The sequence below is a fragment of the Pelophylax lessonae genome, assembly GCF_965119305.1.
Source record: "Pelophylax lessonae genome assembly, chromosome: 8".
NCBI lineage: Eukaryota > Metazoa > Chordata > Amphibia > Anura > Ranidae > Pelophylax > Pelophylax lessonae.
In genome coordinates this window covers 138,665,357-138,681,091 of record NC_138775.1, presented here as the reverse complement: position 1 = coordinate 138,681,091, position 15,735 = coordinate 138,665,357, and the positions used below count along the sequence as shown (strand labels likewise).

Below are 15,735 nucleotides of genomic sequence, written 5' to 3'. Positions count from 1 at the left end.
GCGTAACATTATCTTTCACATTATGGAAAAAATTGGGCTAACTTTACTGGTTTCTTATTTTTTAATTGAAAAAAGTGAATTTTTTCCAAAAAAATTGCGTTTGGAAGACCACTGCGCAAATATGGTGTGATAAAAAATATTGCAATAATCTCCATTTTATTCTCTAGGGTCTCTGCTAAAAAAAAAATATATATATATAATGTTTGGGGGTTCTAAGTAGTTTTCTAGCAAAAACAACTGATTTTACCTTGTAAACACCAAATATCAAAAATAGGCCTAGGCAAGTGGCTAGGATGCATGATGGTGGATCCTTGGATGTTGGGCCCCTCTATATGGCTAGGCTGTAAAAAAGTCTCACACATGTGGTATTGCCATACTCAGAAGGAGTGGCAGAATGTGTTTTGGGGTGTCAGTTTTGCTGTGTACATGCTATGTGTTAGGAATATCCTATAAATTGACAACTTTGTGTAAAAAAAAAAAAAAAGTTTTCATTTTTTTTCCCACATTTTCCAAAAACTTGTGGAAAAAAAGGACATGTTCAAACGACCCATAATGTCTCATAGAATATACATTGGAGTGTTTGCTTTCCAAAATGGGGTAATTTTGTGGACTTTTCCATTGTATGGGTGCTATAGGGCCTTCAAAAGTGTGATAGGTAGTAAGAAAGTTTTATGTGTATTTATGCTCCTAGAACGCCTGAAGGTGCTACTTGGATGTGGAGTCTCTTTTTGTGGCCAGGCTGTGTAAAAGTCTCACACATGTGGTATCACCATACTCAGAAGGAGTAGCAGAATGTATTTTGGGGTGTCATTTTTGCTCTGTACGTGCTGTGTGTTAGAAATAGCTTATAAATTGACAACTTTGTGGGAAAAAAAAGAAAAAAACATTTATTTCTTCATTTTCCCAAGAATTGTGGGAAAAAATTATAACTTCAAAAAACTTACCATGCCTCTTACTAAATACCTTGGACTGTCTACTTTACAAAAAGGGGTCATTTGGGGGTTATTTGTACTGTCCTGACATTTCAGGGCCTCAAGAAAGGAGATAGGCCGTCGGTACATCTGGTGTGATCAATTTTCAGTAATTGGTACCATAGCTTCTAGACTCAATAACTTTCACACAGACTAAATAATATACACTAATTTGGGTTAATTTTACCAGAGATATGTAGCAGTATAAATTTTGGCCCAAATGTATGAAGAAAAATTAATTTTTTTGCAAAATTTTATAATGGAAACTAAAAAAAAGTGTTTTTTTTTTTTCAAAATGTTTGCAATTTTTTTGCTTATATCACGAAAAAAAAAAACCCAGTTGTGATCAAATACCACCAAAAGAAAGCTCTATTTGTGTGAAAAAAATTATAAAAATTTTGTTTGGTTACAGTGTAGCATGACTGAGCAATTGTCATTCAAAGTGTGAGAGTGCTGAAAGCTGAAAATTGGTCTGTGCAGGAAGGGGGTCTAACTGTTCTGTATGGAAGTGGTTAAAGCATGTCATGTTTGGTATCTATGTACTTGGCATAAGATAGTCTTTTATATTTTATCAAGCAATATATAGTGTATTTGTGCATTACATTTTAAAGATGTGTTTTTTTTCCCAAAAAATTGCATTTGGAAAATCTCTGCGCAAATACTATGTGACTAAAAAAATTGCAACACCCATTATTTTGTTCTTTAGGGCCTCTGATTTAAAAAATATATATCATGTTTGGGGGTTCAAATTAATTTTCTAGTAAAAAATAAATATATTTTCCAAAACTTGTGGCAAAATATAAAATATTTCATGGACTCAACATGCCTCTCAGCAAATAGCTTGGGGTGTCTACTTTCTAAAAAGGGGTCATTTGGGGGGTGTTTGAACTGTCCTGGAATTTTGTACCCAATATTAGAAGCTTATGCCACACATCACCCACTCTTCTAACCGTTTGAAGACCAAGCCTTTTCTGACACTTTCGGTTTACATGAAACAATTTTTTTTTTTTTTTTTTTACAAAAAGTTGTCACTAAATTATATATTGCCCACACATCCTGTGGGTATATGTGGAATGACACCCCAAAATACATTCTGCTGCTTCTCCTAACTACAGGGATACCACATGTGTGAGACTTTTTGGGAGCCTAACTGTTTTCTAGGGGCATAAATTGCTTATTTTACTTCCTCACTACCGATCACAGTTTCGGAAACCATGAAATCCCACTATAGCACAAACACCCCCCCCCCCCCCCCGCCAAATGACCCCTTTTCGGAAAGTAGACACCCCAAGGTATTTGCTAAGAGGCGCATGGTGAGTATTTTGCAGCTCTTGTTTATTTTGGAAAATGAAGAAAGGAAAGGAAAATTTATTTTTTCTATCGTTCATCGACAAATGCAGCTCCATCTTCATTACTAGTAAGGTTAAGCCCCTCCCATCAGGAATTAGGCACTAGGCAGGCAAAAAGCTTAACCACACCTATGGGGGCTGTCCCTACAGGCATAAACCCTCACACTCTGCTATCATTAATCAGTTTGTTCTGCCTAGTGTTAGGAATAGGACCTAGCCCTGCCGGGACTTCGGTCTTAGCTTTAACAGGGAAAGTTTGTGAATTTTTTATTTTTGCACTAGTTAGTTCCTGAGGACCAAGATCCAGAGGAACTACAAGCAACAGCCGGCTGTGGTTTCGGACGGGATAATCTAGATCCCTAAGGTCTCCCAGCCTGGCCATCGAGCGTGAGCAGGTTATAGTCCAGAACTAGGCCTCACCACGACAGTGCCCCGATGGATGGGGATGAGCCTGCGAGTGGACCATCTCACTGGGACGCATCGACCTGGAACTCCCTGAGTCGCAGCTTCCCCTTGGCTGACAGCATCCCCATCCCGGGTGGGAGGTGATCTGTCTCGGAGTGGTATGGTGAGTAAATGTTGCCCCCCAAAACCTCTGCTGATCTTAGGGTGGTCGTGGGTCCCTCCCTGGAATGGTCAGACCGTAGGGGCTCCCTCGATTCCCTGGCACCTCAGAGAATTAGTCTGGTATTCCCCTTGGCGTTCCCCCCCACATCAGGTTTTTACATTGGGGGGCGATAAAAACGCGGCCGTTATGGCGCTTGTTTGAGGCGGGTGGATCGTCCTGTGTGGGTCCCTGGTCAGGAACCTTTTAGATGCCTATTGTTCTGGGACCCTTTTTGGGGGTTGTGGAGACCGCATGGCGCGCCGCGGGGGCTGCCATTTTGCTGTGGTTCATGATTTCTATGTTCCCATTAAGATTGCATGGGCAGCCATTTTATATAATTCCCCATTGAGAATGTATGAGAGGACATGTTTTTGAGGTCCATGGGCTGGACAGGTTTTTGCGGCATGGCTTTCTACAGATAGAGGCAGAGTTTTCTTTACCTTTTCCTGTTCAATCAGTATCAGTTTTGTTTTTACACTGATCGTGCTGGCAGCTTCTGTGGTCTGGTAACGTTATTCCTGGGTTTTCCTGAGGTTTTTCCTCATCTGCTCTGCTATAAGTGTTAGCAGTGGAACCACGTTTTTTGCGGTCTTAAAGGGACAGTACCCTAAAACATTTTATTACATAACTTGGAGTCCCTGGATAAAATTTCACCTACAGACCCCCTGGGAGCGATTGCAGGACCTTCTGGTTCCCAGTCCCAGCCAGAGATTGCATTTTTTTTGCAAAATTTGATGTCCAAGGTAGATTTGGTAATTTCTGGTGCTGACATCCGCAAATGCCCTCCGCCCTGACATACATCAGCAGGGTCTTCAGATTCTGAGATAGATATGGTCACCGCAGATGCAGACCACCTTGAGGGGTCGGTGTCTTCACATTCTGACGGTGAAGAGGACTTCTCCTCATCAACCGCAGCACAAGAACGCGCGTTGCTGGAAGCTCTGATAGTTTCTGTGTGGGAAACTCTAAAATTGGCTGATGAACCTACAGCGTCAGGTGCGCAGGTGTCTTTTAGATCCCGCAAATCCCCTAAGTCGGGGAAAGTGCTTCCTTGCCCAGAATTTTTTCACTCCATTGTAGATGAACAGTCTTTACATATTATGAGTTTGCTGAGGGACATAGTTGATTGTCACATTGCTTCCTCAAACTCAGTCTGTATAAAATAAGTTCGTAATATTTCCTCCCTGATTCTCCCCTCTTGACTTTACCACTGAGATCAAGAGCACAACTGTTAGTCCCCCTACGCATTCCAGGGTGCTAGATGTAATCCTAGACTTTGACCTCTCCTTTGGGCCCCACAAACAATCACTTGCTAAATCTTGCTGCCTTACTGACACCACAAAACAACAATTTCACTCCCTGGTTATCTTTTGCCTTGACTACTGCAACTCTCTATTTACTGGCCCACCTCTACACAGGCTGTCCCCCCTCTAGTTCATCATGATTGTTGCTGCTAGACTTGTCAACCTTAATAACTGATCTGTGACTGCTGTCCAAATCTGCCAATCCGTCAACTGGCTTCCATAAGCCCAGTGTGAAAAATTCAAAATACTAACTAGTATTTCCAGGAATCCTGGAAGTTGTTGAAAGAGACGGCCAGCAGACAGGCAGAACTCACAACTTCAAAGGACATTTTTCAACCATCAATCATTACAAAGGATCTTCTCCAGGACTCCAAGGCTTAGGCTGCTGGTTTGAAACAAAGGGCTTTTGGCTGCAGTGCTGTATCTTGGCCTAGGCCGACAAGGCCGGCACTTCGCAGGGGGGCAGCAAAAAAGCTGCACCCCGAACGAATAAAAAAAAAAACAGCTTCCTCCTGGCTCCCGCATGAAAAGGGTCCCCGCCGGCTTGCTCTACACTTTTAGTATAGTGCCAGTCTTATGGGGCGAATTGGGCCCCAGGGCAGGGTCCAGGAAGCAAATCAGTCTTGCCCCCCCCCCCCCCCCCCATAAAGCGGTCACACTTCTACCTGCCTTTATGATAATACCGGCCGGTCAGGACATTCAGACAGACCGCAGGCCGCCGACCACACCTAATACAACTGGCCCGATGGTCGCCAATGCTAACAAGTGTGGCACTGCAGCCTAATGCTCTGCCTACCCTCCTCTGCCCCCAAGTTTGGTAGGCACCATGTCAATAATATAATTTAATCTCTTTAAACATTCTGGTCCTTGAGCGAGCATTTTGAATTGCAGCATATCCAATTAAGACTTTAAATTGTATATGATTTCAATAATATTTTGGACCTGCTCACCTCATATGTGCTATCGCAATATGTCATTGGGTTAGTAAGATTACTCCAATCTAATAAGATATTTGGACTTGTGTTTGCTGCCACTGATTATTTCACTTATTTGTATAATGGCTATAGACTTCCCAGTCATTATACAAATAAGTGAATTAATCCTATGATTACAATCAGTGGCAGCAAACAGAAGTCCAAATATCTTAAAAGAAAGGAGAAATCCTACTAATCCAGTGACCTAAGGCTGTACTAATGGGCACTGATGGCCACTGATGAGGTGGCACTGATATGCTGCACTGGTGGCCACTGATATGCTGCACTGATGGGCACTAATAGGCACTGATATGCTGCACTGATGGGCGCTAATAGGCTGCATTAATGGGCACTAATATGCTGCTCTGATGGCCACTGATGAGGCGGCAATAGTGGGTACTGATAAACTGCACTGATGGGCACTAATGAGGCTAAACTGATAAGGCAGCACTGATATGCTGCACTGATGAGGCTGAACTTATGGGAACTGATGAGGCTACACTGATTGGCACTGATAGACTGTGGTTGTGGTTTAAAGATGACAGGGCGGGTCATAAACAGGAAGAGGTGTAGCCTTTACAGGAAAGGGTGAATCATATTTAAATTAGGGGGTGCTCAAGTTTAGTTAGGCCTAGGGCAGCACAAAACCTAAATATAACACTGTTTGGCTGTAGATCTGTGATACTGAGCAAGCGTGCATCACCTTCAAGGTTTCTTCCACTGCTTGCTCTCCACACGGCTTCAGGAGTTATGCCACTGTCTTTATGTGCATTGACTTGTGCTTTTTTGTTCACCCTTTAATTATTAACCACTTCAGCTCCGGAAGGTTTTACCCTCTTAATGACCAGGCCATATTTTGCGATTCGGCACTGCATTACTTTAACGAAAAATTGCGTGGTCGTGCGATGCTGTACCCAAATACAATTGATGTCCTTTTTTTTCCTACAAATAGAGCTTTCTTTTGGTGGTATTTGATCACCACTGTGGTTTTTAGATTTTGCGTTATGAACAAAAAAAGAGCGACAATTTTGAAAAAAACATATTTTTTACTTTCTGCTATAATTCCCAATAAAAAATGTTTAAAAAATCCTTTTTCTCTTACGTCCTCTGACAGTCGCCGCCCCTCAATAGTCTTCACCAATGGGTATTGACCTCTTATCCATAGGAGCAAGCTAGGCATAAGACTTGTTAAAAAACAAAATAATTTGCATAGACACACCTGTAGGGCGCTGTCCCACTGGTCCAATACCCCCCTGATATCAGCATTCCCAACTCAGTTTGTCTTCTGCCTAGTTAGGAGTAAAATAGGCTATCCTTGTGCTGGGGCTACAGTCTCAGCCTTTCTTCTGTTTTATTATTTTTATTTTATTACAAGTGTTTTCTTTACACTACTAGCTTTTTATTTGTTTCCTGCGCTTAATTAGTCAGATCTTCGGAAGACTACAGCGTTTGCAGAGCTGGGAATCGGACTGGTTGTCCTGGTGTCCCAGGACAGAGAACCTTATGGAATCCAAGCCCGCCATCGAGCGTTTAGCAGTCTATGCGTACGCCCTGGCCTCGCAAACTACCTGTCCTCAGGGAAAAAAGCCCGTGAGGTGGCCTGTTTGGCTGACGGCATCCCCGCCATCTGGGGTGGGAGGCTTCCCGTCGCAGAGAGGCGCCTACGCCATCATGCAACGGTGAGTACATTCTGTGTGGGGCCTCTGTCTGGGGATGACAGTCTGCTGGTGTCGGTGCTCTCCCCTCATGTCTGTGTGTCTGGGGCTCGCATTCCTCCTGGTCCCTGCGGGGGCACTATCGCGTCCAGGACGCCCAGGGGGTAATCGTCCCGGTGCCGCATCGGGACAGATTTCGCGGGTTTTACTCAAATCTGTTCACTGTGCCCAGAAAGGAGGGCAAGGTACGTCCGATTCTGGACTTAAAAGCTCTGAACCGCTTTGTGCGGGTTCAAAAATTCCGCATGGAATCCCTCCGCTCGGTGGTGGCCTCCCTGAGCCCGGGAGATTTCCTGGCTTTCATCAATCTCAAGGATGCGTATTTACACATCCCCATATTCGAGGGTCATCAGAGGTACCTCCGATTCGCAATCGCGGAGGAGCACTATCAGTTTGTGGCGTTACCTTTCGGTCTCGCTTCGGCTCCAAGGGTGTTTACCAAAGTGTTGGCTCCTGTTCTGGCCCTGTTACGGGCACAGGGAATTGCGATCTTGGGACATCTGGACGATCTCCTGTTAAGATCGAATGCCAGCCAGTGTCTGTTACGCGATCTGTCAAACACAGTTCAGACCCTCCAGGAGTTCGGGTGCACCATCAACTTTCAGAAGTCGACTTTGTCCCCTTCTGTTCGCCTCCCTTACTTGGGGATGGTCCTGGATTCCGCCCAAGCAAAAGTCTTTCTGCCGGAGGACAAGCTCCGGACTCTACAGAACGAGGTCAAGTCCCTCAGGGACAACGAATCCTCATCACTCTGGACCTGCATGCGGTCCCTGGGGGTTGATGGTGTCGGCCTTTGAAGCGATACCATTTGCACAGTTCCACACGATCTCTGCAAGCCGAGATTCTGGCCAGCTGGGACAGGCATCCTCATTCCTTGGAAAGGAGGATCTCTTTGAGCCACCAAACCAGAGAGGATCTTATGTGGTGGCTACAGTCTCCGGCTCTGACGGAGGGAAAAATCCGTCCGGCCGTTGTTGTGGACGGTGGTCACCACAGACGCCAGCCTGTAGGGCTGGGGTGGCGTTCTGGGCACTCTGTCTGCCCAGGGCACTTGGTCAGAGGAGGAATCCTCCCTGCCAATAAACATCCTGGAACTGCAAGCTATCAAACTGTGCTTGCTCCGTTGGTCGGATCATCTTCGGGGCCGCCCTGTACGGGTGCAGACGGACAACGCCACTGCGGTGGCTTACATCAATCACCAAGGGGGCGCGAGGAGTGCCTGGGCGGCCCAGGAAGTGACCAAAATTGGGCCAAGACGCAGGTCCCGGCGATTTCGGCAGTTCACATTCCAGGTGTTGAGAACTGGCAGGCCGATTATCTGAGCCGCCAGACCCTGGACCAGGGGGAATGGTCCCTGCAACCAGAGGTATTCCGGTTGCTGTGTGCACGATGGGGATCCCCGAATGTGGATCTGTTCACGTCTCGGCTAAACAACAAGGTGGGAAGGTTCGTGGCAAGGACGTGCAATCCTCTGGCAGATGCGCTGGTGGTGCCTTGGAATCAGTATTGCCTGATCTATGCCTCCCCCCCCGATTCAGTTGTTTTCCAGGTTCCTTCGCAGGTCGGAAACCGAAGTTGGTGATTCCGGTGGCCCCGGACTGGCCGCGCCGGTCTTGGTACGCGGACATCATGCAACTGGTCGTCGAGCCTCCATGGCGGCTCCCGTTACGAGATGATCTACTGTCTCAGGGGCCAATCTTCCATCCTTCTTTACAGTCGCTGGCTTTAACGGCGTGGCTGTTGAAAGCCAGGTCCTGAGAGATCGGGGTCTCTCGTCGGCAGTCATTCCTACCCTGCTCAAGGCTAGGAAGGCTTCGTCCGGTAAGATCTATTACCTGGAAGGCTTATTTTGCCTGGTGTGAGTCCAAGGGCATCCATCCTCGCGCTTTTTCAGTGGCGAGGGTGTTGCCCTTCCTGCAATCTGGTGTGGACCAGCGTCTTGCGCTGACCATGATTAAGGGTCAGTTGTCTGCACTGGCAATCCTTTTCCAGCGCCCCTTGTTGTCAAACTCTCTGATACGCACCTTTGTTCAAGGAGTGCGTCATTTGGCTCCTCCTCAGAGAGCGCCTTTACCTCCTTGGGACTGGAATTTGGTCCTGTTTTGCAACGTCTCCCTTTAAGAACATCAGGGAGATTCCTCTGCCTGTGCTGTCACCAAAGGTTGCCTTTCTGGTGGCGATCACATCTGCCCACAGAGTGTCGGAGTTGGCGGCTCTGTCTTGCCACTCCCCTTACATGGTGGTTCATAGGGATAAGGTGGTCTTGCGACCTAACCAATCTTTTCTGCCTAAGGTGGTTTCAGATTTTCACCTTAACGAGGATATTGTCTTGCTTTCGCTGTGTGCGAATCCTAAGCATCCTAAGGATGTAGTCCGGGCGATCAGGGTGTACCTGTCGTCTACTAAATCCTTCATGGGCTTTCCGACATCAGGCTTCGGTGGCCCAGGTGTGCAAGGCTGCGACTTGGTCGTCTGTGCACACCTTTTCTATATTTTACAAACTTGATCTTTTGGCATCGGCAGATGCTTCCTTTGGCCGCAAAGTTCTGTGCACGGCAGTGCCTTGAGGGGGACTTGGCTTAGCCTGTCCCTATCTGTTGGGGTTTGTTTTCCCCTTTGTTGACTGCTTTCCTGGGTTTGTTGCTCCTGTTGAGCTGTTTTTGTTGCCCAGAGTTTACCTTTCTGGTTCAGATAAGGTTCCTTTCTCTGACCTGGGTGCTGCGTTGCCTTTTGTGACGGTTGCGCTTCCCACCCCTCATGTCTACACTGCTTTGGGACATCCCATTGGTGAAGACTATTGAGGGGCGGCGACTGTCAGAGGACGTAAGAGAAAACTGAATTTTTGTAAAATCTTACCTTAAAATTCCTTTCTCTGAGTCCTCTGACAGTCGCCTGCCCCTCCCCTCTTTTGGGGTTTTTTGGACTATGTACTGCTTGCTACCAAACTGAGTTGGGAATGCTGATAGCAGGGGGGTATTGGACCAGTGGGACAGCCCCCTACAGGTGTGTCTATGCAAATTGTTTTGTTGTTTAACAAGTCTTATGCCTAGCTTGCTCCTATGGATAAGAGGTCAATACCCATTGGTGAAGACTATTGAGGGGCGGCGACTGTCAGAGGACTCAGAGAAAGGAATTTTACGGTAAGACTTTACAAAAATTCCGTGTTTTTTTTTTTTTTTTTTTTATCATTTTAGGCCAATTTGTATTCTGCTTCATATTTTTGGTAAAAAAAAAATCCCAAAAAGCGTATTTTAATTGGTTTGCGCAAAAGTTATAGCGTTTACAAACTACGAGATAGATTTTTGGAGTTTTTGTTTTTATTAGTAATAGCGGCGATCAGCGATTTTTTAGCAGGACTGTGACATTGCGGCGGACAGATTGGACCCCTAACTGACATTTTTTACACTTTTTGGGGACCAGTGACATTAATATAGTAATGCTAAATGATATGCACTGTTACTGTATAAATTACACTGGCAGGGAGGGGGTTAACACTGGGGGTGATCAAAGGGTTTAATGTATGCCTAACTGTGCTTACTTACTGTGGGGGGGCTCTGTGACAGGCACAGAGAGATTGGGGTTTCAGCTAAGCTGAAACTCCTGATCTCTCTCTGCCTGTGTGACAGAACACTCACCTGCTTTGTTTACATAAGCAGGCGTGTCTTTCAGTATCTCTGGCAATTGCGGGAGGCCGGCGGCGATGCTCCTCCCGAGGCCCACCTCCGGCCGAGAGCGCGTGCACAAAATCACATAGATCTACGTGATTTTGCGCAGCCGAGCCGCCCTGCCGCAGTATATCTATACCAAATGCTTGCAGGACTTCACCCTATATAAATCATCCCTCCAAACATACAATTCATGCCTCCATGCTGACAGACAAGCCTACTTTGTCTCTCTTATCACTACCCTGTCATCCAGTCCCCGTCGGCTCTTCTCAACTTTTAACTCTCTACTTCGTCCCCCACCCCCTCTACTCACTAACTCACTAACTCACTCACTGCCCAAGAGATTGCCAATCACTTCAAAGACAAGGTTGATGCAATACGTGAGGACACCTCCACTGCGTGCACATCTTCCCCACTCAACATACCTTGCCTAACAGCACAGTCAACACTCTCCTCCTTTGAACTGGCTACTACTGAAGAGGTTAAAAAAACTGTTTTCAGATGCCCCCCTAACCACCTGTTCCCTGGATCCTGTTACCGCACAACTACTACGGACACCCTCTTACGCTATCCTTTGCTCCCTTACTCACATCTTCAATCTCTCCCTCTCTAGTGGCACCTTTCCCTCCCCTCTAAAACATGCACAGATCACTCCCATACTTAAAAAGCCCTCACTAGACCCCACCAACCTGAACAACTTAAGACCCATTTCACTGCTCCCATTCACTTCTATACTTCTAGAACGCTTAGTCTACAACTGTCTCAGCTCCTACCTCAGTGAAAATAACCTTCTTGATCCCTTACAGTCTGGCTTTCGCTCGCATCACTCTGCCTTAGAAACTGCCTTACTAAAACTCACAAACGATCTACTAACTGCTAAAACCAATGGCCACTACTCCATTCTTCTATTACTTGACCTTTCTGCGGCCTTTGATACTGTTGACCACCCGCTCCTTCTTAATGAACTCTGTTCCCTTGGCCTCCAAGATTCTGCTCTATCTTGGTTCTCCTCCTACCTATCACAGCGCTCCTTCAGTGTTACCCACAACTCTACCTCCTCCTCCCCATTGCCCCTTTCTGTGGGGGTTCCCCAAGGCTCTGTTCTTGGACCCCTCCTCTTCTCTATCTACACCGCCTCCCTTGGTCACTTGATAATCGCCCACGGCTTCCAATACCATCTATACTCCGATGACACTCAAATCTATCTGTCTACTCCTCACCTCACTCCTTCAGTCTCCTATCGCATTGCTAACTTACTGACATATCAACATGGATGTCGCACCACTTCCTCAAACAAAATCTCTAAAACTGAGCTGGTAATATTCCCTCCCGCCCGTGCCCCCCCTCCATGACTTTTCTATCAAAATTAGTTATGCAACCATCAATCCCTCCCCTCATGCCAGGGTACTAGGTGTAATCCTGGACTCTGACCTGTCCTTTCAGCCCCAAATCCAATCATTGTCAAAAGCTTGTAGACTTCACCTCCGCAACATCTCTAAAATTCGCCCCTTTTTAACAACTGAAACCACCAAGCTATTCATTCACTTTCTTGTTATTTCTCGCCTTGACTATTGCAACTCCCTTCTCATAGGCCTACCACTTCATAGGCTATCTCCTCTTCAGTTTATCATGAATGCTGCTGCCAGGCTTATCCACCATAATAACCGCTCAGCGTCTGCCTCCCCTCTCTGCCAATCCCTACACTGGCTCCCGATTGCCCAGCGAATGAAATTCAAAATACTAACCACAACATACAAAGCCATTCACAACTCTGCCCGAGCTACATCACCAATCTTGTCTCCAAATATCACCCAAACCGTCCTCTCCGCTCCTCTCAAGACCTCCTACTCTCAAGCTCCCTTTTCTCCTCCTCTCATGCTCGTCTTCAGGATTTCACCAGGGCCTCTCCCATCCTCTGGAACGCTCTACCTCAACCTGTACGGCTATCTCCTACTCTAGCTGCTTTCAGGCGATCCCTGAAAACTCATCTCTTCAGGGAAGCCTATCACTACGCCAACTAATCTGCCATCAGCTCATTCCCTACTCTTACAACCTCTTGTAACACCTGCCCCACCCCATTAGATTGTAAGCTCTTCTGAGCAGGGACCTCTTCATTTTCTTGTATTTTATTGTATTGTATATGTACTGTCTCCCTCTAATATTGTAAAGCGCTGCGTAAACTGCTGGCGCTATAGAAATCCTTATTAATAATAATAATATCTGCATGGGGTGGTCAGCAAGCGGTTAATACCCCCTTGAGATTATCTCCATTGTCATATGATTTCCATTTTGCTGGCCAATTGATAGTTCAATGGTGTGGCTAGACGTATTTGCACTTTTCCTTTTCTTTTGCTTCACTATAGACCAGCCTGTAATGTGACCTTAAGGCACTGGACTCTGCCTTCAGTGCTTTTAAGGCACCTGATAATCTTTGATAGCTGCAGAGTGCTTTCCTTTTAGGCTTATATTGCCATGTCTTTTCCTTTAGGGGAGATTTAGGTCTTTTTTTTTTTTTTTTTTGTTAGTGTAGGAAGGCGTTAGAAAGTGTGACACTGTATTTTTTGCTGTCCGCGTCTGTCTTTACCTTTAACTGCTACCTTATTACATTTATGGGCATCAAAGGCACAGGAAGTGATAGAAAACCTCCATGATGGGATAATTACTCTGTATGAAACTGCCTTCTAGCCGCAAAAACTTACCAAGGAAATTGTGTGAAACCGAAAAACGAATTATCCCCCCCCCCCCTTCTCCCTTGAATCATATTTTTTTCCAAAAGAGTGGATCCCATTTTGAATCAATCTCATTCAGATTACAACTACAGCAACTGTAGTGATTGCAAACAGAATAAAATCTATTGTATTTGGCAATAAATATGATTTTGTTACCAACATTAGCATTTCACTATTTCTATGTTTATATTCTTCTGTTACAGAGTTTGCCCTGGATGAATTGTGCCCTCCTGATGTTGAAGCAGAGGAAGAAAACATGGACTGCACCTGATACAAATTAAAATTACTCGCCTGCACAACCAATTTATTAGTATCGACATGGCATATTTTAAGCATTTCACAATAAGATTGTTAACCAGATCTTAAAGACTGTAGAGAATGCCTTAAATGTATTTTTCATAATGGCACACATTAAATACTGTAACTTTTAAAAGTGAAACCTAATATTTAAATACAAAAAATGTTCTCATAATATAGAGCAATGTGTGTTGCGTCTTTGACTTGTGATGCTTCTAGTTCTAAATGGTCCACATGCTTTAATAGAGGCCATATGTGTAGTGAAAGAAATATATTCTTTGAAAAAGCCTATTTGCTGCACCACAGATCAAACTCAAGTTCTCCAGCAAGCCCATTCGTGAGCAGTTGATCAATAGATCTGTTCTCAAACTAGACTGCCCAAAGATAGATCAAAATAGACTGGTCCCCGCCAAACTGACTAAATTTTAATTGCTATTTCTTTGGCCAGGTTTAAGAATCAGAAATGCTGCCACTGAAGTCTGAACTCTTCTCACACTTGGGCCTGGTCATTGTTTTATCAGATGGTAAAACCAAGATCAGGATGATAGCCCTTGACCCTGCACCTCTAAATACACTTTATAATAATAGCAATGCCAGTTCTTTACCAGTTTAACCATTACTAAGATTTTTCTGTAAGGTATTTTAACTTAGTTATTCTCTGCTAAAAAGCATTTTTTTTTTAGTTTAAAAAATAGATACCTTTTTGCCGTGTCTTTCAGTGAGCTTCATTAATGACCAATATTCAGTGTAAAACATCCATGCATTCGCTAGCACATGGCCTCAAATGCAATCCAAACCTAGCTTGAGAAATGTGTGTCCTCTATACATCCAAAATTCCAAATTGTCTTCCAGGACAGCGTATTAAAGATATAGGCACCTCCTCCAACAGGAATAGGAAACACATTACCAAAAAAAATAAAATAAAGGCATACTGACTGAACTGGTCAGTATCTGTGAACATTCTGCTGGAACTATAGGTTGGAGGAAGAAGCTATTGGGCTGTTCCTCTCCATATTTCTTTATCTTGGTGTTTTATCACGGTTACGTTTTTTTGCCTTTTTCGAGATGTGCAAAGGGAGATCACCCAAACACTTGTAGGTAAAATAAAACTGTATATAACATTTAAATAAAAGATTTTTTTCTGCATCCAAAAAGTAGGTTATATGGTTTCCAATGGCATAGTTCACACCAGTGCGGTAAGTTCCAGGGCGTTCCAATTCCATAAAAAAAAGGAGATCCAGGAGGGATCTGGCGTGCGTTTTTGTGGTGTGAACCAGCCCCCAGTAGACCTCATACATCAAGTGGTGGGCTTGATGTATGAGGTCAATAAGCAAGGCTCTTTTTAGAAACTGGAGCCCACCTTTTGCCCAACTTGCTTCCACTTCCTCTACTGAGGGCTGTTTCACACCACAATAACGCACTCCAGATCCCTCCCTGATCTACTTTTTTTTTAATGGAATTGGAACACCATGGAACTGACCGCACTGATATGAACTATGCCATTGGAATCCATATAACCTACTTTTTTGATGCAGAAAAAAAAACACACTGGCCTGCATGCGGTGTGAACTGGCCCTTAACCACCCCCCATCCGCGCTACAGCCTATATACGGCTGCAGCGCGGACTTGAATTTTCGGGAGGCCGTTTTTAAACGGCCTCCCAGTGACACGCCCCCAGCGCGCTCCCGCAAGCGCGCTGCGGGGAAAATCTGTGTCGGCCGTGTCCCTTGGACACGGCCGATCACAGATCGTGGTGAATGGCCAATCACAGCGGCCATTCACCACGTGATCGGGCCGTCCAATGAGCGATGATCTCATATGTAAACATATGAGATCATCTCTCATCGCCGGCGCTCCTTCCTCACACGGAGCCTGCAGTGTGAGGAAGGAGGGGGAGCCTCACAGCGCCGGGGACACAGGAGAATGTAATCAGGGCACCGATCACCAGTGCCCTGATTACTAAAGGTAAAAATACACACACAGTGCCCCCCCCATCAGTGCCCGCCATCAGTGCCCCCCATCAGTGCCCACAATCAGTGCCCATAGTGCTGCTAGTCAGTGCCCATCAGTGCCTGCTCATCTAGGCACTGATGAGCACTGACTGGCAGCCCTATGGGCACTGAG

At 45.4% G+C, this 15,735-nt stretch overlaps 1 protein-coding gene across 1 annotated transcript in view; it reads left to right on the top strand.

Moving 5' to 3' along the window:
- The window catches only part of ATRIP (ATR interacting protein), a 260,422-nt gene extending 246,659 nt beyond the window's left edge, over positions 1-13,763 (top strand). Inside the window, exon 13 of the mRNA XM_082265110.1 lies at positions 13,518-13,763. Coding sequence (XP_082121236.1) covers positions 13,518-13,585 — 68 coding nt within the window. The 3' untranslated portion in view covers positions 13,586-13,763. The remainder of the gene's footprint in view (positions 1-13,517) is intronic.
- The last annotated feature ends 1,972 nt before the right edge of the window (positions 13,764-15,735 follow it).